Source organism: Gymnoscopelus braueri (assembly GCF_963280865.1).
Source record: "Gymnoscopelus braueri genome assembly, chromosome: 3".
Taxonomy (NCBI): domain Eukaryota; kingdom Metazoa; phylum Chordata; class Actinopteri; order Myctophiformes; family Myctophidae; genus Gymnoscopelus; species Gymnoscopelus braueri.
The window spans coordinates 21,980,298-22,002,013 of NC_137612.1; the positions used below are offsets into that span (position 1 = coordinate 21,980,298).

At 43.5% G+C, this 21,716-nt stretch overlaps 1 protein-coding gene across 8 annotated transcripts in view; it reads right to left on the minus strand.

Moving 5' to 3' along the window:
* Positions 1-353: 353 nt before the first annotated feature.
* Positions 354-21,716, minus strand: part of sox13 (SRY-box transcription factor 13) — a 38,087-nt gene continuing 16,724 nt past the window's right edge. For 4 of the 8 annotated variants that reach the window (XM_080423776.1, XM_080423777.1, XM_080423770.1 and 1 more), the window contains 13 exons: positions 19,887-20,100; positions 18,818-18,923; positions 15,820-15,906; positions 15,047-15,219; positions 14,042-14,110; positions 11,123-11,237; positions 8,718-8,794; positions 7,444-7,609; positions 7,146-7,264; positions 5,851-5,974; positions 5,574-5,744; positions 4,581-4,797; positions 354-2,504 (listed from right to left, as the gene is read on the minus strand). In XM_080423776.1, coding sequence (XP_080279902.1) covers positions 2,225-2,504; positions 4,581-4,797; positions 5,574-5,744; positions 5,851-5,974; positions 7,146-7,264; positions 7,444-7,609; positions 8,718-8,794; positions 11,123-11,237; positions 14,042-14,110; positions 15,047-15,219; positions 15,820-15,906; positions 18,818-18,923; positions 19,887-20,099 — 1,917 coding nt within the window. In that variant the 5' untranslated portion in view covers position 20,100 and the 3' untranslated portion in view covers positions 354-2,224. The remainder of the gene's footprint in view (positions 2,505-4,580; positions 4,798-5,573; positions 5,745-5,850; positions 5,975-7,145; positions 7,265-7,443; positions 7,610-8,717; positions 8,795-11,122; positions 11,238-14,041; positions 14,111-15,046; positions 15,220-15,819; positions 15,907-18,817; positions 18,924-19,886; positions 20,101-21,716) is intronic. The other 4 variants (XM_080423773.1, XM_080423772.1, XM_080423771.1 and 1 more) reach the window with 4 other exon arrangements.

Genomic DNA, 21,716 nt, shown 5'->3' on the forward strand with positions numbered 1-21,716 from the left:
CACTACTGTTATAGGACTACATGTACAACTTTTATGCAGCAGCAAGGTCTCAATCATGGCTGCTTGTTTTGGGAAAGCTGGAGACTTAAGGGAGAAATCTGTTTTTATTTATTTTAAAGTATTTTCTGAAATGCTGTCAGTGTTGTCTCCTGCCATCATCAAAAAACATTTAGCCCAACAAATGCTTTCAACAGGTAACTTTGCCCCCACATCACGGTACTGTTAACTTTAGAGGCTGCAGTGTTTCTGTAACCTCAGTATTTGGTCACTTTGTTCTCTTCATAACCTTTAATTGCAGCCCCATAATGGGATCAACTTGGATATACAGTAGCCAAAATAACTCACTCGCCAAATGCCATTAACACAACCAATTTATTGTCGTCCAAAACGGGGAGGGGGGAAAAACTTGGAAAACATACAGAAAATGTACACCTTTAAATTACACAGGCTCATATAAACAAAATAAAGTCTCTATCTATATTTACATCAGCAGGTGTGACAACGGGTGACTCCTCAGCATGGTTTTCCACTAGGGTAAGATACTATTTACCTCTGAGAACTCATCTCTATACACAAACCCTGGTATCTTTACTCCAACATTTCCCCACGTTGAAACTGGTACAGTTAGTTGAAAAAAGGTGAACTGACAGTCCAAAGGGCATTTACAGCAGTGTGACAACTATGTTTTGCTATTACAAGGACCCATCTCCACCCTACCCAGTCATCTGAGCCCATCTCCATCGCTGCATCCATCACAAAGTGCTTTCCAACTACTGATAAACGGCCTCTTCTCCAGCATGATTGAAACGTATTGACGAACCAGTGCGGATCTCCATCATGTTGACGAAACAAGGAAAATAAAAACATGAGGAAACAGGTCCCCGAGTCTCGAGGCAGGGTGTAGGGGGTGTTAACACTTCAGGAGATAATAATCACACCCGGTTTCAGAGGAAGCAGCGGGACACACAGACGCACGGTGCTCAACATGACCGCAGTCAAACACTCAAAGAAGCACACACAGAGGTATATATTAAAAAAAAAAAAAAAGTGGCAAGGCTGAGCGCAACCACACACACACACACACACACACACACATTAGCATGTACACAGCCCAAGTATGGATGTAATATGAGAGCGAGAAGTGAGTCTCAAGGTTTGTTTTATAAATTTGCAAGTGCAAGAAAAATGAACCATGACTATCGGGGCTGGCTCACCGGAAAACAAGTTTATTTTTTTAAACCAAACTTTTTTCTCTCTCTCTCTCGCTTTTAATTTGCACAGAGGCATGCCATGCTGCTTTCACCCGTCCAAGTGCTATCAGATCAAAAGACAGGAGGTGCAGATGAGGACAGGCAGCCTCACACTTCGGTAAAATGCACAATTGAGTGTGCTTTGAAAATAGAAAGCATATTCGGTGTCACTGCTGATGTTAGGACAGATGATTTTGTGAGTGTGTGCACGGGGAATCTCTTCTGAATACCAACCCCATACTGTATGTCAGATTTATGAAGGTAGGTCTGCAATTTCTTAGTAGAGTGTGGACAGCTTGAACAGCAGGGGGCAGCACCCTCACACGGATAAACAACCAAATCTACTGTATCAATACTGTTGCTGCTACAGCTGTAGATTGGCCTTTTGACAGGCGGATGCTGGGTTTGTATAGAACGAGGGAAAAAATATTCTCCAAAATACACATTTTACTGCCCTCATGTTTCATACCTATGACCTGAAACCCCAACCTAAGGTTTGCTATGACAGTTAAAAAATTCCTGGACTAATAACATCGCAAAAGGTGCTTTTCGCAGACAGTGACAAAATGTGTGATGATGAGTGTCAGGGGAAGAAGGCGTTAAGGGGTAAATCTACTGTGTTATGAACAAAAACAGCTTATGATGTCAGAGAGGGGAAATTCATTACAAGAGCTTGCTTGTATGCGTGTGTGTTGAAGGGAGTGCTAAACTGGAGATTGTACTAATTTACAAGGGAGTGAGTAGCATGTCTCTTCAACCACCAAATGTCTTCACTCTCGTCATAGAGAAGGGCAGAGTTTTCCATTGTGTGGACACTGTTTTCACAGTCCTAATGTTTGTATTTCTCTCTGATGATGGCCAGTCAATGAAGAGCACACTCCACCTCCCTCTCCCTCCTCTGTCCTCTCTGAGAAATCTCTTGATTTCATACCCCTCTCTCTCTCTCTCCCTCTTCCTCCTCTCTCTCCCTCTCTTCAGTCGGTCAGGAGCACCAGCTCTCCCTCGCTCCGCTCTCCTCCATCACTCTCCTCTCCTCCGCTGTACGGGGCTCTCTCTCTCGTCTCCCGTTCCCGCTCTCTGGGCAGGGGAGTGGGCGTGGCTTGACCCTCAGCGCGTCGCGGAGGCGGGGCTTGGGGCATGTAATGCTCCAGCAGCGCAGGGTGAAACGGCATGGTCGCCATGGAGACTGATGCGGTGCCACTCGGGTACTGGCCGTCGCCGGGCGCATAGTGCATCTGCTGAGGCTCCGACTGGCTAAAAGACGGGAAACATTTCACAATAAATATCTCTTCTTTGACTTACAGGAAAGCCAGGAAACCTTGTATGGTTCATGAACATAAACGTACAAATAAACCCACAAGAAATATTTCAGTATTAGGTAGGTAAAAAAAAGGCACCACCTTCTTACAAACCCTATGAGAAATGACTAGAAATGCCAAGGCACTTATCGGAGCGCTTTTTAAAGTTGAAAATAGTTTAATTCTTTAGAAATGCACTTATGACGTGGACTGCTATTTATCAGCTGTACAATCACGACTGTACACAAATGCCAAGAGGATGTTCTCCCTATGCCCCCGCTATTTAAACCTATTATTACTTAATATAATTACATTCTATTTGTATAGTATTTTTATTAAATTCCCTGTGGAGTTGTATTTTCTTAAAGTCAGGACTATTAAATGACTATCCTTTTTTGTCAGGGCTGGTGTGGTAGACTTTAATGGTTTGTTAATATATCGCAATTAATGAATGAGCAAGTTGTGGACCAGCAGTGTGACTCAAAGCATTCAGCCGTGGCCGGGCAGCAGAAATGACAGGCCTCAGTGTTCATCTCTGGCAGCTGGTCTATAAAAGATCAATACATTTTAGGTGATAAATATGCTATACAGTTGCTCAATCTTGAGCATCCACAACTACATCCATTTGTTTAAAACTTTGTTTTCAATATTCGATAAGTTCCATAGAGTGATACTGAAGTCTATTTCAGTCAATCACGTGACCGCCCCTACCCCCACCCCCCTTCGTTAGAATGAACACCTTAGAATGAACACCGTAGAATGTTCTACCAGTTGATATGCAAGTGTTATTTAGTTAAGGTTCATGGGAAAAAAAACAAAAGGCCAAATCGTTATTTCACTCCAAACTACAGACCTGCTGCTACGTGTTCAATACATTTCTACTGCTGAGCTAAAATGGAAAGCCCATTTTGGGGCAAGCGATATATTTCACTTTCACTGATCTACATACAGTATATGGGTATATCAGTCGCGAAGAGGCTTTTTGCGTGTAGTTTAAGCGCAAGGGGGCGGGGCCGCGGGTGGCGGGTGGGGAGAGAGCCTGGCGACGCGAGCTATGTTAGTTAGTGCACTGAGTGGCAGTTGGGGCAAACGTAGTCCCCACAACATCATTTACGATTCTGTGCCTATCGGTACATAACTCGGACGGCGCTTAGTCGACTAGCAGACCATCGGCCGGTCGTCGCAGGCACTCGCGCCTGGAGGCGCTCGGGCGCGACTCCTTGGCCTCAAGGTCTGCTGAGTCGTGGTCCAAAACTATACTTTATCGGCGAAAAAAGTAGTCTGCGGTTGTTTGAAAAATCGTAAATGATGTTGTGGGGACTGCGTTTGCCCCAACTGCCACTCAGTGCACTAACTAACATAGCTCGCGTCGCCAGGCTCTCTCCCCACCCACCACCCGCGGCCCCGCCCCCTTGCGCTTAAACTACATGCAAAAAGCCTGTTCGCATATCAGTCGGATAGGTGGTGCAACGTGGGTGTGAGGGCTGCGTAGCAGCCCGAACCTCTAGTAAAAAAAAAATATAGCAGATCTACAAGTTCACAACGTGTCACAATGCACACAAGTATAAAATAGGGTTAAAGTGGTAAAACGGCTCCTCATTTTGCTGGGACCCCCGGAACCCCAGGAAGGACCCTGGGGGGCCCGGGCACCACGTTGAGAACCACTGGTGTAAACTACTGAGAGCAGCAAAGTAAACTAGCCTGGGGTGGCTGGGGGTGATGGGGTGGAGTGTGCTCTTCCTCAAAGAGAGAGAGAGAGAGACTGATAAACAGTGCTTGCTGCGGCATTATATCTCCAGTTTGTTTGACTTCTCCAGAAAAAAGCAGCTTAGACAGTCGAGTGCAGTTTGTTTACTGTGGATAGGCTGAGCACTCTGGCTGTTATAGGAATGGAATTGTTCATCCCTTGTTTTGTCTGTCAGGGACACATTGTGTTGAATTATCTCCCCTAACTCCTGTGCCAGCCTTATTTATTGTGTCTCTAGTCTATACACGCACACAAACACAGGTGTGCTCTTTCAGTGTTTGTTACCTGTGAGCATAGGTAGCTCTCTGCTCCTGCCTGCGGTTCTTCATCATGGCCTTGTACTCGCCCACCCGGAGTCTGCGGCCCTCCACTATGCACGTCCTCTTGGGCCGCGGCTTGTACTTGTAGTCTGGGTATCGCTCCAGATGCTGCCTGCTGAGCCGTGCCTGCTCCTCATAGTAGGGCTGCTTCTCCTGGTTGGACATGGACTTCCACCTGGAGCCTGGAGACAAAGGCAGGAGAGAAAACATACACGATAAGAAGGCAGCGCTCATAAAGAAATGCATTAGGGTTAGCTGAATGGTTAAAGAGGCCGCTTCGGAAGTTCCTAGGTATGATTCTCGGCCCCAGCTATGTCAAGGTTTCCACGAGCAAGACAAACCTTTTCTCCTCTCCCTGAGCGCTCATTAGAACTATCAGACCAGCAGGTGAAGCTAAAAAAATAAATAAATCCAGAGTTCTCTTTTTTAAACACTGTGCTTTTGTAAACACTTCATTGACTGGGAAGGTGCTTGAAATCTTAGCATTGTGTCGAGATAAAGTGTGTTTATGTGTGAGGGAGGGATGGGGTGGGGAGACTCACCACAATGGAAAGGAATGCGAGTGTTTGGTCAAAGGAAAGGGGTGCGGGCCCATGTGTGTGCAATGTGTACGCACGACTACAAGTGAAAGCAGGTGGGTGATCATCCCCTCCCATGGCAAACTGTACCACCAGAGGCACAAAGAGGCTACTGAAGTTGTGTGGTGTACATATAGTGGGAGCTCACCCAATGTGAAGGAGTGTGGAGTACATAGGGGGAGCTCACCCAGTATGAAGGAGTGTGGAGTACATAGGGGGAGCTCACCTAGTAAGAAGGAGTGTGGAGTACATAGGGGGAGCTCACCTAGTAAGAAGGAGTGTGGAGTACATAGGGGGAGCTCACCCAGTATGAAGGAGTGTGGAGTACATAGGGGAGCTCACCTAGTAAGAAGGAGTGTGGAGTATATAGGGGAGCTCACCCAGTATCTTGCTGATGGAGGAGTTGTGCATGTCGGGGAATGCCTGGAGGATCCTCCTGCGTTCGTCCTTGGCCCAAACCATGAAGGCATTCATCGGCCTCTTGATGTGACCAGTGGTGGGTGGGGCCCGGGCTTCAGCGTATCCCCCAACACCAGGGGCCGACAGGGGGCCTACAGAGACAGAGGGAACATGGTCAGGGATCCACACATCCAAATGACCTGCGCCGTTGTGTTGGTGCCGTTTGTTATGGTTCCAGAGGTTGTTTTATTGCCACACCTTTTATTCCACACCTACCCTCAGAATCACTGCTGAGGTGGTCCTCAGTGGAGCGCATGTTTTGTCTCTCCTCACAGCGCTCCGGGTGGGATATCCGCTCGCTGTGAAGCACGTCCTTATATTCCTGCGGTGGAAAGACCATTAGATGCGTCAGTTATAGTGCACACATGTTCGCACCCACATAGATTCTCACACACACATGAAATAAGAACAGAAATAATTTGAATGTGAGGGCAGTAAAAGATGTCGCCTGCTGCAGTAAATGCGTTCCGCCAGCGCTATTTAAGGTAAAGGAGCTGCGTGCCTGCCATATCAGCTACAGTTTTATATTCAGAGCCGTAAATGCAAAGAAAGGAAATAATGAAGCCACACAGGAGGAGAAGAATGGTGTTTATTGTCCAAGAGAGGAGAGGGGAAGAAAAGAAGAGGCAGGGAGGAGAGAATAGGAGGGTGTAAAGGAACAGAACAGAGGGGAGGCATGCAGAGTGTCACAACCTTTGAACATGAAAAAGCACCACATAATCAAACGACGGCGTCTGGCTCCTTCACACGTACAGTATTCTAAACACTGTATTACTTACTTAAACGGATACCAAAACAGATCGAACAAATGGATTTGTGTCATTGAATATATGACGCAGCAGGAGTGTAAAATCTGATATTTGGAGCAGAGGCTGGATAGAGCAGTGTAAGGAGGACAGCGTGCAACTGTGTGTACAGTATTACTGTGGACAAAGACAGAGGGGCAGGTGGCTCAGCTCAATGCCACGCAGAGACCTTTGTGGCTTTGTGAGTCGGCAACAGCTGTTGCTCTGCAGCGTGTGGCCGCCTCTGAGGCTTGTGGCCATTAAAAATAATAATTAATACACTGAAACAAAACAATAGTGAAAAGAAAATATGTTCTGGGACACGGCATAATTAGAATGTTTAATGTTTAGTCTTTGGTACATTTACGTTTGCACTAATGCAAAACAAAACATGTCCTAACCACAAAGCTTCCACAGTGTAGTCTGTTGGCGTGGCAGAGAATAGAACTTCCTATTGATGGTTTCGAGTTGCTTCAAGTTGCAAGTTGTCTGTAGTAGTGCATGTGTGTGTGCGTGTGAGTTCTCTGACTGAGACATTCTTTAGTCTGTTGCTATCATAGCAGGAACACAGCTTCATGTAATCCTAAACCTGACTCTGACCTTTGACAAGACCCCCTGCATATCTCTCTCTCTCTCTGTCTCCCTCTTTCTTTTAAAAGAAAAACATCCTAGTGTAGAAGACCAGGCCTGAGATGGACATTGGCTCACCATCTTGCTACTACTGTCTCTCTCTCGCTCCCTGTCTCTCCCTCCGTTCCGGTGGCTTCTCAGGAGTTGCTGCGCATCATGGATGGCCTGACTGACCACATCTCCCTCTCCTAGAAAACCTGGAGAAGAGAAAAAAGGGGAGGGGTACAAATTAGGAACACAGATCTTTGCCATCAGACTGCCAGCTACTATACCCAAACTTTCTGAGACCAGCCCGCCCCCGATGCCTGCCAAGCTAGTTTCTAAAAATGGATTTTGAGAGTGTAGTGGATACAGCAGCACAGCAGGTAGAACTCACTCAGGGCTGACCGTTGTTGGGGGCTGTGCTGCAGCCCTCCGTCTCTTTGGATCTCCCTGGCTCTGTAGGTCCCCAGTGAGCCCAGCTCAAAGCTCTGCGGGCTGGGTATCTTCCCCAGGTCCAGACCCTTGGGCTTGGAGGTCAGGTTTAAGGGCTGACTGGCTTCCTACAGTAAAACACAATCCCACACAGAGCGGCAGATGATCAAGGTGGGGCAAGTGTCACAAGCATGCATGCTCACACACACATTCTCTCGCTCTCTCTCTCGCGCATGTGTAAACACACACGCATGCACGCACAATGACAAAGAGCAGGGCGTGTATGTATTCTGACTATGCGTGGCGGATTTGGCATGTCAGAGCGTATCTGTCACACCTTTGTAGTCTTTATCACTTTTGTCTTGGTATTCAGGCCTTTTCCCTTCTCTTCCTTTTGTTTATTTAAGTTGTGTTGGCTTACCTCCACTTGAGAACTAGCAGGGCAAACAGCGCACACGCGCGCACGCACGCACACACACACACACACACACACACACACACACACACACACACACACACACACACACACACACACACACACACACACACACACACACACACACACACACACACACACACACACACAAACCATTGTAATAAGGGTGTGGTGTATTAGGTGGGGTTTTCGACTGTCCCAGTTACCAGAAAGTGTTGCTTCTCTGCTCTTTGCTTAGCAGAGGGCCTTAGCAGACTCCAAACATATGGAAACACCTTATTCTAGACCGGCCGCAACGCTGCCCTGCACAGCAAACCCCCTACACACAGCAGTATTACTCACTGGTCCAGTAGACCAGTGGTTCTCAAACTTTTTCATGTCAAGGACCCCAAATTAACATGTATTTGGCCACGGACCCCCATCTGAAAAGATCCCAGGGACACCCATGCAAGATTTGTGTTGTTAAAATGTTTAAAAACAACAAAGAAATGTTAAGTAGCACACAACAGTAGATGTATATAGTGTTAAAGTGGTTCAACTGCATTTTGCTGGGGATCCCCTGGAACCCCCTAAAGGACCCCACTTTGAGATACACTGCTATAGACCACTGCCGATTGAAAGCGATAGCTGTACTCCAGGCAAATCATCTTGACCCCTGCGGTAGGAATTTGCATATTTAAAGACCTCAGGAAAGGAGTTTGTTTAAACTAGCTCGATATTTGGATAACTGAAACATGTTAGAGGTTTAAACAAATGCCAACTTTCAAAACAAACAAAAACACTGGAAGCGACTGGAGTACCTGACGAAAGGAACCACTGCTTCTCTTGACAGAGTTGGAGTGAGGGCTGGACAGCAGCTGCATGGGATAGTCCACTGCTACATGAGAGAAAGAGAGAGAGAGAGAGTGAGAGACAGACATATGAATTTTCTTGATAAAGCAACATCATTAAAGCACACCACGCTCACACACAACACAACTAATAGTGTCAGCCCTTCAGATTGATACCACTCTCTTTGGAGTCACCACTCAAGAACCACTCCCACAGTTGCACTGCTAACGCTATGGCAAGCAAACATGCTTGTATTGTTTTGTGCATTCTTGTGCGCTCTTCTAATATTTCCTAAGGTGAAAATGTTTTCTCCTCTTTTTTTCCCTTAATAGAAAGAGAAAAGCCAAAGGCTCACATGGCAAGGCAATAAAACATTAAACAAAAGAAACATCATAATATGTTTCTTTATTAATTTCATTGAGATTTTGATTCATGGAGATTTTTAACCAAAAGATCAATGTCACATAAATGACTATAGCTTTACACCCGATTTATACTCCATCGTACAATAGCCAAACTACAAGCTCACAATGCGTCACATCCTCGACACTTTGTGGGCTTGTAGATCAGCTATTTTTAGCGACTGACGCCGTCAAGCGACAGAGCATAAAATAAGCATTAATCTCTCCCAAGTGCTACATATCTAAGCCTTCCTGACACATTCCACGCAACCTGAAGTTCTGTGTACACTTTCATGTCACCAAACTCCTTCGCAAATGCACAACTTGTACACACACCTCCTGTTTTCACTCTACACTAAATATCTTTGCCAAAAATTGCCAACCTACAAGCTCGCAACGCAACCCATTGTGAGCTTGATCAGCTATTTTTGGAAAATGTTTGCCCCAAAATAGGGACACTAGTACTGTTCAATGGTTAAATTCTGCTTTCAATGTTTCAAAAATATGGTGTCTTTTAGGACTGAATGGATATAAAACACAAGGTTGCCTCTGACGACAGCTTGTAACACATAAAAGCTAGGTTGCACAAAGCTACCTTATGGCTAGACAATGGCCGTGCTTCTACAGCCCACAAACTAGAATGTGAGGGAGTGTGTCTCTTATTTGGGAGGTTCTATCCACCACACTGTTCACCTGAAGCTCGGTAAAGGCTCTTTTCTTAAACAGACCTTGAGTTAAGGTACTATATGTGCAGCTGCTAAAACCACTCAAACATTCTGGAGAGCTGACATATTGCGGGACAAAGATGGCATACAGACAACAATGTGGCCAGCAACAGCATTTTGACAAAAGAAAGGTAGCCTTCAACGGTTGTGGTCCTCATATAGAACTAACTCAAGTTTGTGCACTCAATGTACTCAAATACAAGTAGAGGAAGAATGCAGGATGTACATGGCAACAGCATTCTATCTAATATTTGCGACGACCCTCAAGCATAAAACTGAACCCAAAGGTGCTGTTCTCTGGGGCTGCAACAGTTACGTTAAAACGAATCGATTTAATTCATTATAAAAAAAATATCAATAACTGATCATTTAATAAAATAATCGATTAAGAATCTAACCCTATTTTGGGCACGTCATTATAGGCGAAAAGGTAAAATAAATAACTTCTAAAAACTTCAAAAATAGTGAAAAAATACCATTGTTTGGCATTTTATAAAATAATGCAGTGTATAAGTGGTTAATAGATTCGTTGATATATAAAAGAATATATATACATATATATATATGATATATTTAAATGTACTTCTCAACTATTCCATTAAACTATTCCATTAATCAAAAAAGCAATTTACTTTAAGTAAATAATCAATAGTTGCAGCCCTACTGTTCTCTGAGCTCTTTTCACTGGGCTTCATCATGCATGTTCAATGGTAACTTATTTTCTCCTCCTGTTCAGACGCCCTTGATGGCAAAGATAAGTGATGAAAGACGTGGCAAAGCTCTAATTGACTGCTGAGGAATAGGCTTGAATAATAATAGAAAATGGCAAACCATGACAAAACGTTAACCAAAACAAAAACTAGACCAAAGCAAAAACTACACCCAAAAAAAAGACCAAAAATGCACGAATCTCAGCTTGATGGGTAAATTGCTCTCATATCCTGTATGGTTAGTGTATTTGCCGTACTTGCTACTACTCTCTCTCTCTCTCTCTCTCCGCTTGAAATATGGAGATACAAGGTTTCTGCCAGACAGTAACAATATGACAGAATAATGAAAGGGCTACGTGTAAAATCTATCCAAAAATTCACATCCTATTTGTATAATTTGCACTCATTTTGTTATTTTCCAGGAAGGAACACCATCTCTGCGAGTAAACTTCGAATCATGATAGCCATGAGTCTTTTCAAAGCAAATTCAAAGCATTTATTTTTTATTTGCAATGTCAGGGGATGACATGTGACTGACCTGGCTTGCAGGGGATTGGCTGGAGTGGCAGGGTCATCTGGGAGTCAGAGTTCACCGATAGGGGCTGCGTATTATGGTGGAAAGCCGGAATCATTACGTAGGGCATGTTCACCTGCTGGGACAGGGGGAAAGACATATGTCACTCACAACACCTTCTTTACAGTACAGCACATTCAGTATGTTCAACCTCATTGGTCTGCAACACAGAACTGACCTTAAATGTGAACCTGTAACAGAACTCAGTGCACGGGATGCATGTATGAGAATTTCCTGGCTCATATATATGCAAAGGAAATTAATTAGCATACTCTCCACACTCTTTTTGCTTTTTCAGAACAAATGACTGTTGTCAATGAAAAGTAATTCACAGTAGGCTATAGCCCCAAAGTTATGTTCATATTTTAGCACATAAACATCTGTTTCTGATGAATAAAGAATAATCACATTCCCAGTGATAAAACAACTTACTACACCATTGAAAAATGTCACAGTATCCACAATTGGCAGCAGTGTTAAACTGTGATGTTGACATGTCTGACTTAAAAAGTAAAGTAACATGCATATTTTTACATTAACACTGTTCAGAAAAAGCAGATCAAACTAAAGCCCGTCTTCAGCAGCAACCTGTCTCTGAAACATTTGGTTGTGAATCTAAATTAAAAAAAAGGTCTATGCTGCTATTGGCCACATGTGCGCACACGTTTCTTAACGTGAATAATCACTGGCTTGGCAGCTGAATGCATTTGAGTCATCCAAACATTTCACTAGTTTCACCGGCCTCCCTACCCACAGGCATTCAGAACAACCATGTTACACTGTACACTGATGGGACAGTTACAACAAGACTGTCAGAAGATCCAGATTTAGTATATTTCAAAATGTGGAGAACTGCTGCTGTGTGAGTGCAACATACCGTAGCTAAACCAATTGTTCAGGCTGGTACCAGTGTAATGCGGAATATCAGATGACAGGCCTAGAGTAGCAAGACAAGACAACTGTGCCTGCACTCAAGATGAGATAAGTCAAGATCAACTTGAAACACAGGGAGGACACTTGGATGGCTCAGAGCAGGTAAAGTACCTGTCCACCACCGGAGTCTAGTGGTTCAAATCCACAGCTGTGCATCCGCTCAGTCTATAAAGGCGGGGAGGGCGATCTTTGTCACTGTGCGAGCTTGAGGTCCATGAGGATTATCTTCTGCTGTGGAGCTTTTTTTTACATAGTTAAGTCTACTCTTCCCTCTAATTGTGCTACCCATTACTTAAAAGTCTTGTCTCTTAGGGTTAGAACATCCACTCAACAACAAAACATTCCAGACAGACCAATGATGAGAATTAATTGAGAATCAAATCAGGTATTAAAGCACCCCTCCAATATTTTGTTTTCCAGTGCTTGATTCTAGAATACAGTCGAAGTTCAAAACTTCAAGTTCCGCTTGAATCGCTTTTTGACTAAAAGGGACGCTGTGATGGGCTAGTTGGTTGTCAAATCTAGGCTAAACCATTTTTTTATTTTATTTTTAGCTGAAGGTGAAAGAGAGTAGTCTTCCACCTCAATAGTATCTGAGACATCATGCTTAGCTTACTTTCACTTTAACTTTACAAGAGAAAATCCGCCCGTGTATTACAGTACCTATCGTCATTACCCATCATTAACCATCATTAACCAAAATGATAAGTCTCCCTAAAAAATCCATCAGACGACTGCAGTTGATTCAGAACGCTGCTGCTCGACTCCATACTAATATCAAGAAAGAGCATATCACTCCAGTTCTTAAATCCTTACACTGGCCCCCTGTGTGTCAAAGAATTGATTTCAAAATACTACTGTTGGTCTATAAAGCTTTAAATGGTTTAGGGACAAAATACATTTGATGATACACATTATCTTGTACGATATCATGAACCATCCAGACCTCTCAGGTCATCTGGGAAAGGTCTGCTTTCTGTCCCTAAAACCAAAAATAAACGTGGGGAAGCATCATTTAATTTTTATGCACCACATATCTGGAACAAACTCTCAGAAAACTGCAGGTCTGCAGCCACTCTTATTTCTTTTAAAACACAACTAAAGACCTTTCTGTTTGCCGCTGTCTTTGATTGAGTTATTTTTATTTATTTTTATCCTCTGCACTGTAACTGTATCTATACATTTTTACTTATTTTGTTTTATGCATCCTAATGTCATTTGATAATTGTATTAGTGAGTTTCCTTTGCTTGATGTTCTGTGTAAAGCACATTGTATTGCCTTGTTGTTGAAATGTGCTATGCAAAAGAAATGGCCTTGCCTAGAAGTCGGAACTGAAACCGTAATATATGTAATAAATTCAACTATTGCAAGTTTAAGTGTTAATTATTTGACAGAGGAGACTCATCACTCTTAAATCACATCAGCTGATTGTGCAAAGTTTGTCTTTCATACTATCATGCAGTAACGTTTCAAGATCAATCCCTCGCTTCTACTGCCATGTCAAGTCCAAATACAATTCTGCGATACGTGTTGTTAACTATGTCTAAAGGTTCAGTTGCACATAGGAGATGTAACGTGTGCCAGTGCAGTGAAAGTAAGCAAGTCACAGATTACAGACATACTTATGTCTGGGTAAGTGAATTAGTTTTAGGGAGAATCATAATGGAACTGCAATCTCCCAGCTTGTCACATGTCCAGCCACTGAGATGCCTGCCTCTTCATGCAAAAAAGGGAGATTTTTGCTTCAATTATACACCCCACATATGTGACTGAACGCAGTTCAGTCACATATGATGTGAGATTAATTGGAAATGTTTGAATTTTTCATAAGAAAGTAGAGGATCAGATCTACAAAATTAAATGTACAAATGAAATTGGACCATGAAATGAGTCTTGAAAATATCTTCACATAATGTAAAGTTAAGCTAATATGTCCAGGCTGAACTGACCTGTATCTGCTGTTGCAGCAGGTTGATTTTATGCTGCTGTTGGATGAGTTGTTGTTGCTGCTTGGCTATCTGAAACACATCGATATGTTCACTGTAGGTGTAGGACCACAACATGAAATACCACATTACAAACACCATGTCTCAGCAACCATGTCAACACGCACGCAGTCACGCACCCACGCACACAAATACCTCTTTTCCACCAAAATGTGCGCGTATATGCATGTTTAAACGTGGGAAACCTGTTAAACATAGGCAACTGACTTCCTATTGCCAGTAGGCCTTTCTGTTTTTTTCTCCATTATTGCAGACTCACTCCCCATTTTCTAAAAACTCACCTCTTCTGACTCCACCTCACCCCCTAGCACTCTTCTCCCCTTATATCCCTTCTCGTCACCTTTTTTGGTAGATGCTAGTTTAGTTAAACTATGCAGATCGATGATGATTATTTATTCCCATGGCTTTGACATTTGGATTATCTTGCTTGAACACAAATGTTAAGAATGTTATTTATATAGCATGTTGTATTGAGTCAAACAACAAGCTATCTAAATAACATTCCAAAGTCAGTCTAAACTTTAGACAGTTCCTAGTTTGATGCTGCCCTGGTAACTTTAGTTTTTTTGAAGCACTACACTGTTCTCTTTGCACTCTATTTATGTGACAATGCATCACCTGTTGTGATTTATTCTGATTTCACATTTGTAATTCGCTCTGGATAAGAGTGCTAAATTGTAATAGTAAATTGATGTCACTTGTCTGCCTGGGTGTCATGTTTCCGATGTAATTGACAGATTTATTCTTTTAAATCCTTAGTAATAATAATAATAAAAAACAATTTTAGGAAACTTAATTATTTTTTTTAGATGGGGCCAAATAAATGTCATTTTGAGGGTGCTTGACATGAAAAGGTTTGAGCACCACTGACATATATCGTAACATTAGTTTTTTCACACTGAGGGTGATTTTTGACAGTGTATACACTAGACTAGAGCTTGGCGTCACCTGTTCCTGCTGCTGTCGAGCCAGCTCCATCTGCTGCTGCTGTTTCTCCAGGAGCAGCGCGGCCATGTTCCTCTGCTCAGAGTGGGCCCCTAGTAGCTGCTCCCTCAGACCGCTCAGCTGGTTGATCATTAGCAGCAGCTGGAGCTCCTTCTCCGCAAGAGCCTCCGGCGTACCTGGAAGGACAGACGCATGCAAACTTAGCGTCACCATCGGGTGCGGAAACCTTGAATGTCGGGAATGGCGAGAATTGGCTGTGTTCCGATGGGGCCAATGTAGTTATTGTTTAGTCACAAGCTCTTGTTAATACTTTTGTTTGGTTCGATAATACTTTTGATTGGTTCGATATTTATCAAATCCACAGACACACTTAACCACATTTCACTCAGAAATAGCAAAAATAGCCGACGAACGCATCGCGATGTGACACGTTGTGAGCTTGTAAATCAGTTGTTGCTATTGTTTGTGCGACACTCTTGTACGACAAAGTAGGACATTAATTTATGGAAAAAAAAGAAATATGAAGATACAAGGTTTCTGCCGCATTAACGATATAAAGCTGCGTTTAAAGCTGCAGCAGCCAACTTTGGAGAAATGAAAATAAAAATAAAAAATGTAAATGGGTGGAAAGATGGGGTTCCATTGATTTCCCTTCAAAAGTCTGTGACAGAACATGTGACGGTCAGATGAAATGGCTATGGAAGAATAACAGCAAACAGACATGAGGGTATAGAAACAAAGTTGCAGAGAGGAGGTGGAGGTGACGGAGCGCTGACCTTTCAGTAGACCTGACCCCGCAGCACTCTTATCCAGGAGTTTCTCCCTCCAGTCGGCATTCAGCAGTTTCTCAATGGTGGGCATCACTGTTAACACAGCAGAACACAGCAGACGCTCAACACAACCATGAAGCAGATGATGTGAAAAATCTGGCCAAAATATGATGCATGAACTCTGCCTGTGTCTCTCCCTAATGGCACCGATTCAAGATGCTGTGAAGAAGTTGGTCATAAGATAACACATCTGACACATATAGGCTACTTTCCCGAGCCCCACTTCTGTCTCCCTAATGGTGTTGATTGAAACAGACGTTTTGAGGTCCCGGAGAGCAGCGTCTTGTTTGTGTGTCTGAGAGGAGGTTTGAGTGTTTTGAGTGGATCGATATTTGGGCTGAGTACATTCCAAGGTCAGGTGGCGAGGTGTCGATGTGAGGAGCAAAGACTCTTAAACAACAGATGTTGAGGAGAGGTCCCAGGTGAAATTCAAGGTGAAAGACTTGAGGGCAGAGAGTCTGGGCTGTAGCTCCGAGAGCAGCCTTTTTTACTCCATGTGTGAAGCATTGAGTGAAATGAGAAAATAAATGAAAGAAAGAAAAAGCCTTCCCTCCTGAGGTGCACTTAGGGGCCAAAACAACACCTCCACTCTTCCAGACGGACAGTCCTTTCTGTTGGTTATGGGTGAACTGCATTGTGCAATGTTGAACAGAGGCAGAGTGCAACTCAATTAAACAAAAGTAGGCCTATAGATGGATTTCTTAATTGTTTACAAAGAATTACTGGTCACATTTTCAGCATAGATTTGCATTGTTTTTTATTAAGTTCTTGTTGACTAATAAAATGCAATTTCAGAGTTGGATCCGTTTGTTTGTCTTTAATTTGCATAAAATATAGCCTAACATTATGTAAAATATAAGTTAGACATCAGGTCTCTGAATTAAATTATCCCACTAAGTTTGCAATTCAAATAAACGTTTAGCTAGCTGAATCACAAAAAGGGTTGTATGGCTTACCTCTCTACTATGCATTTGACTCAATCTACCTGTTTTGTTGGTCATTGAGCATCTATCCTCTCATTTGACAATAGCAGGAACATGGTGGTTAGTATCACTAAGCTAGCTATTGGTGCTTTGAAATTAAATGAATGAATCAATGTTGAGCTACAGTTTTTCTTCCAGACGCCTATTTTTTGATTCAGCTAGTTAACTTGACATTGTCTTATTGCATTTTAATTTAATGTAATTTACCTACATGCAGACTACAATGTGTTTAGTCTCCGAACGGATAAAATTGGTATCCCAAACAGCAAATGTAGCTAATTTCAGTTTAATAGAGCGCTTTAATGAACTCGCCCCTATTGCACATATAGACGAGCGTGGTGGCCGCCGCTAAGCGATTAGCAACCCCAGGGGAAGGGGGTACTATGTGGGGAGTATGAGTGTCAATGGAAACACAAATGAAAAGTGTGTAAAGAGTTTGGTAAACACCAGTAGATGTCGAGGCGAGCAGATACTATACATCGAAAAAGTGTCATAAGTCAAAGTAAAAATGAGGTGACATGGCTACTTTACAACATGCCACATTCGAATTTGACAGCTACTGTAAACATTCTGTACAAGATATGAGGCACACTATACACGAATATGTTCAAATTAGTTCTCAGTAGAGAAATGACCAGAACCTTTATTTATTCCTCACCACGAATGGATTTTACGTACGTATTACGATATGTCCAAACGGTCAGCAATCATATCATATGGATACTCTATACCTCAGAGAAGCCCAGTGTTTATCCAAAGGAAAATCTGCATGCATACAAATTCTTAGATGCATATAATGAATGATGTACTCTCATACCTGCCATGAAGAGAGCTGCTTTCTGCCCCCTAGTTGCACTCTGTGATTATGTTTCACAGAAAGTAGAGAGGCCCCCCCCAATTTAGTAATTACTAATTCCCCCTGTATATCCCCCTCTGTTGGCCTAAGGGGGAGTAAACAACCACATGCCTCCAATACACATGGAGTCACCATGACGCTTCTTTTCACCTGACAGCAGTGGTGGAAAGTAACCAAGTACATGTACTGAAGCACTGTACTTAAGTTCAAATTTGAGGTACTTTCACTTTACTGGAGTGTTTCCAATTTTCAATACTTTATACTTCTACTTCACTACATCTCAGAGGCAAATATTATACTTGTACTTCACAACAACTATTTGAAAACTTTAGTTACTAGTTACTTTGTAGATTTAAATTATTATAAAAAAACATACATTAACCACTTCAGTCCTATTCAAACTTTGGCTAATTGAAAATAGACGATCTACAAGCTCACAACGTGTTGTGAGCTTGTAGATCTGCTATTTTCAAAAGCTTTTAACAAATGTTATACATACATGATACCGTGTATGTATAATAATAATGAGTACTTTTACTGAAGCTTTTTTTTGATGCCATTACTTTTGCACTTTTATTCAAGTAAATTTTGATTACCGGACTTTTACTTGTAACAGAATATTTGCCGTATTGATACTTTTACTTAAGTAAAAAAGCAAATGGAGTACTTTTTCCACCACTACCTGACAGTGAGGAGTTTCATTGGGACAGCATAACACTTGCTTCATGCTATCCTCCCCAGTTCCCCTCCCTGCTGAACAGGCACCCCGACCAACCAGTACAAGTCGTTAGTACAAAAAGGCAATCCCCTGCCGGCTTCCTGACCGCGAACACTGCCAACACTGTGTTTGCTGGGAGCGCCCAGCCAAGCCGGAGGCATCGCTGCCAGGAATCGAACCTGGCCTTCTGCGCGGTTGAGGGCGAGCGCTTTACCTCTACGCAACTCTGTATGTGTGTATGTGTATGTGTGTGAGCAACAGTGAGGAAGAGAGTAAAAGTCAAGAGACTTGGATAAATAAATACATCTGAGAGGCTGAAACTATAATGAAGGTAAGATAGATAGAAAGCGGGAGTAAGCACTCAGACAGACTGCCTCCTGCCTGTACCTTCGATGAAAGCAGGCTGATGTCCCGCTGGTCGTTCGTGGGTCCTGGACCCCTTCAGTCCCACAGGACTCTGCCTGAGAGGAAGCTCCTTGCCTGGTGAGCCCTCCTGTCAGAAAAGCGAGACAAAAGAGAAACAGTCACCCTCAGACAGTGGCGGACCAAGTACTCAACCAAGTCAAAGTCAAAGTACCTATATTACTCAACTACAAGTGAAAGTTGCTCAGTCAAATTTGTACTTAATTTAACCCATTTAGACCCGTAGCCGATTCTAAAAACGCCTTCTAAATCCTGACCTAAGTTTTCAGAAAAAAAACAACAAAAATATTGCAACAAATGTATGTTGCTATATACTGTACATAGCAACAAGAACCCCAAAATGGGTTCCTGTCCTGAAAGGTATAGTTACAAATAGGGGTTCCCGCCCAAAATGGGTTAAAGTACTGGAGTACATGCTTTTAAAAAAATACTTAAATGGCATGTTACCACAGGCCTAATTTCAATATAGGATTGGAATTACAAATTACATATGAACATTTTTAATGATACACGTTTATCTCATATGACTCCAGAGGATTTGTGTTGAGTTTTGAGGAGTTTCTTGATGAGTACTGGCAAAAAGAGTGTTGGGACGAAATAGCGGAATAGCGGCAGAAAATCACTAAAATTACTCAGCATGGCCTACGTGGGGAGTTGCATCGGTTCAAGGGTTCAATAGTTATAGGCCAAAACGGCCCATTTGAAAAAAATTGGGATGTATTCCTTGGCTTACTGGCAGTGTGCACACAAAGTTTGACACTGATCAGTCCAGCGATTCCCAAGATTAGCTGTGCACAGACAGACACACGCACGTAAACAAGGCGAAAACATAATCTCCGCCTAATAATTGTCCCATCTAGGTCCAAATTATTCAGGTTTTCATTCAAACCCAACACCACTGTTCACACTAAGAAAAATGTTCGTGTTGGTTTGGAGTAGAATTATGTATGCTTGCACCTCCATGTTACATGACTGACTACCAATGCCCTCCCCCCCACCATCTCTGGACCACGTCCCATCCAAATTCTCTTACCGAAGGGGAGCGCGAGAGAGGCGGGGTCAGTTGACGGGCCTCCAACGGCTGACATCCCGGCCAATCGTGTGATGGAGACGTCTTGGTCACTTCTCTGCAAGTGATGATGACTCCGCCCCCGTCGCCAGTATCCTCCTCCTGCAGTTTGACACCCACCATGCTGACATCCCCGTTGGCATGGAGATGCAGCGCTGGGGAGCTGGGCTCAACCATTCTGCGGAAGGAGAGAGAGAGAGGAGAAGTTCAAGGCATGAACGTGTGAAGTATAAGAGGCCTAAGGGTGCTGTAGCTGCAGTACTGTACAGGGCATCGCATGCGAGGGTCCTATTTGTCAAATCATTTTAAAGGACGAGAGGAAGGTAGATGCCAAGGTCATGGGGGTCAAATCACAACCAGGCCTGTTGCCTGCTGCAGACATTTCTGCAAGTAAGAGCTTATAATGAAGTGAACTCAGGCTCAGCACAGGCTACGGTCTGTCATAACCTTGTATGCGTGTGTGCGTGCGAAAGTGCACGCGTGTGTGTGTGTGTGTGTGTGTGTATGCGTGCGTGCACTTTTAGGTTTGCCAGAGTGAGTGAATAAACGAGGGTTACAGAGGAGGGACACAGACAATGCCTCAGAGAGCTAGGACTGTGAAAGAGGGAGAGAGTGAAGGACAGGTTGAAACACAGTGAACTTGAACAAATCAACTTGGGCTGCGTGTGCGTGTGTGTGTGTGTGTGTGTGTGTGTGTGGGTTGTGAAGGTGTGTGTGTGTAGGTTGTGAAGGTGTGTGTGTGTGTGTGTGTGTGTGTGTGTGTGTGTGTGTGTGTGTGTGTGTGTGTGTGTGTGTGTTTTCCAAGCTCCGCTTGCAGAAGGAAAGAAAAACACGGCAGACAGCAGAACAAAACAAACAGAACACACAAGGGCAGAAAGTGCACATATATATAAAGAGGGAGAAAAAAGCCATTGTTAGAGGCGGGGAACAAAGGAAGCCAGGACAATGGGGGAGAGGCTGACAAAAGCCGCGGGCCGCAGGAAACAGCCCGGATAACAATGCCAGCGGAATGTGCCGACCAACTCGGGAACATGGGGAAAAAAAATATGCGGAACGCCACCATTCTACAGAGCGCATAATAATTAGAGCCCCCCCAACACACACACACACACACTACATCCCACCAATCTCACCCCTCCCTGCCCGCATTCTGTGATTCAATACAAAGCCACCTGCCTGCCAGGGTCCAAGGCTCTAAACACGTGTGTGTGTGTGTGTATGTGTATGTGTATGTGTATGTGTATGTGTATGTGTATGTGTATGTGTGTGTGTGTGTGTGTGTGCGCAACTATAGAACCAGAAAATCCATTTCATAAAGCTTATAGTAACTGAATAGCGCAGCACTGCATTTTGCATATGACTCAGGAGGGAAACAACAGGGCTGAAACATTTTACAGCACCTGTTTGATTACTGTTGACTTCGAACGTGTGTGTGTGTGTGTGTGTGTGTGTGTCCGCGCGTTTACTGAGAAGTTCTCGTTCCTCCAGATTTTTGGAGACGTACAGCAGAGAGGCGGTGAGAACAGAGGATGGAGAGCTGTTGAGTCCACACAGTGCACTCGTCATTGTCAGCGACGGCGAGAGGTTGATTGTCAAACAGTGGGGGCCGGGCCTGGCGGCAGTAATAGCAACATGCTATCCCACTGGAGTTTATTCCTGGGGCTCAACATCCACGCAGACTGGATTATAAAGCTGCCACAGGTGGCTTTCACACGCCTCTCTGCGGATACAGCTTTTGTGTGTGTGTGTGAGTGTGTGTGTGTGTGTGTGAGTGTGTGCGTGTGTGTGTGTGTG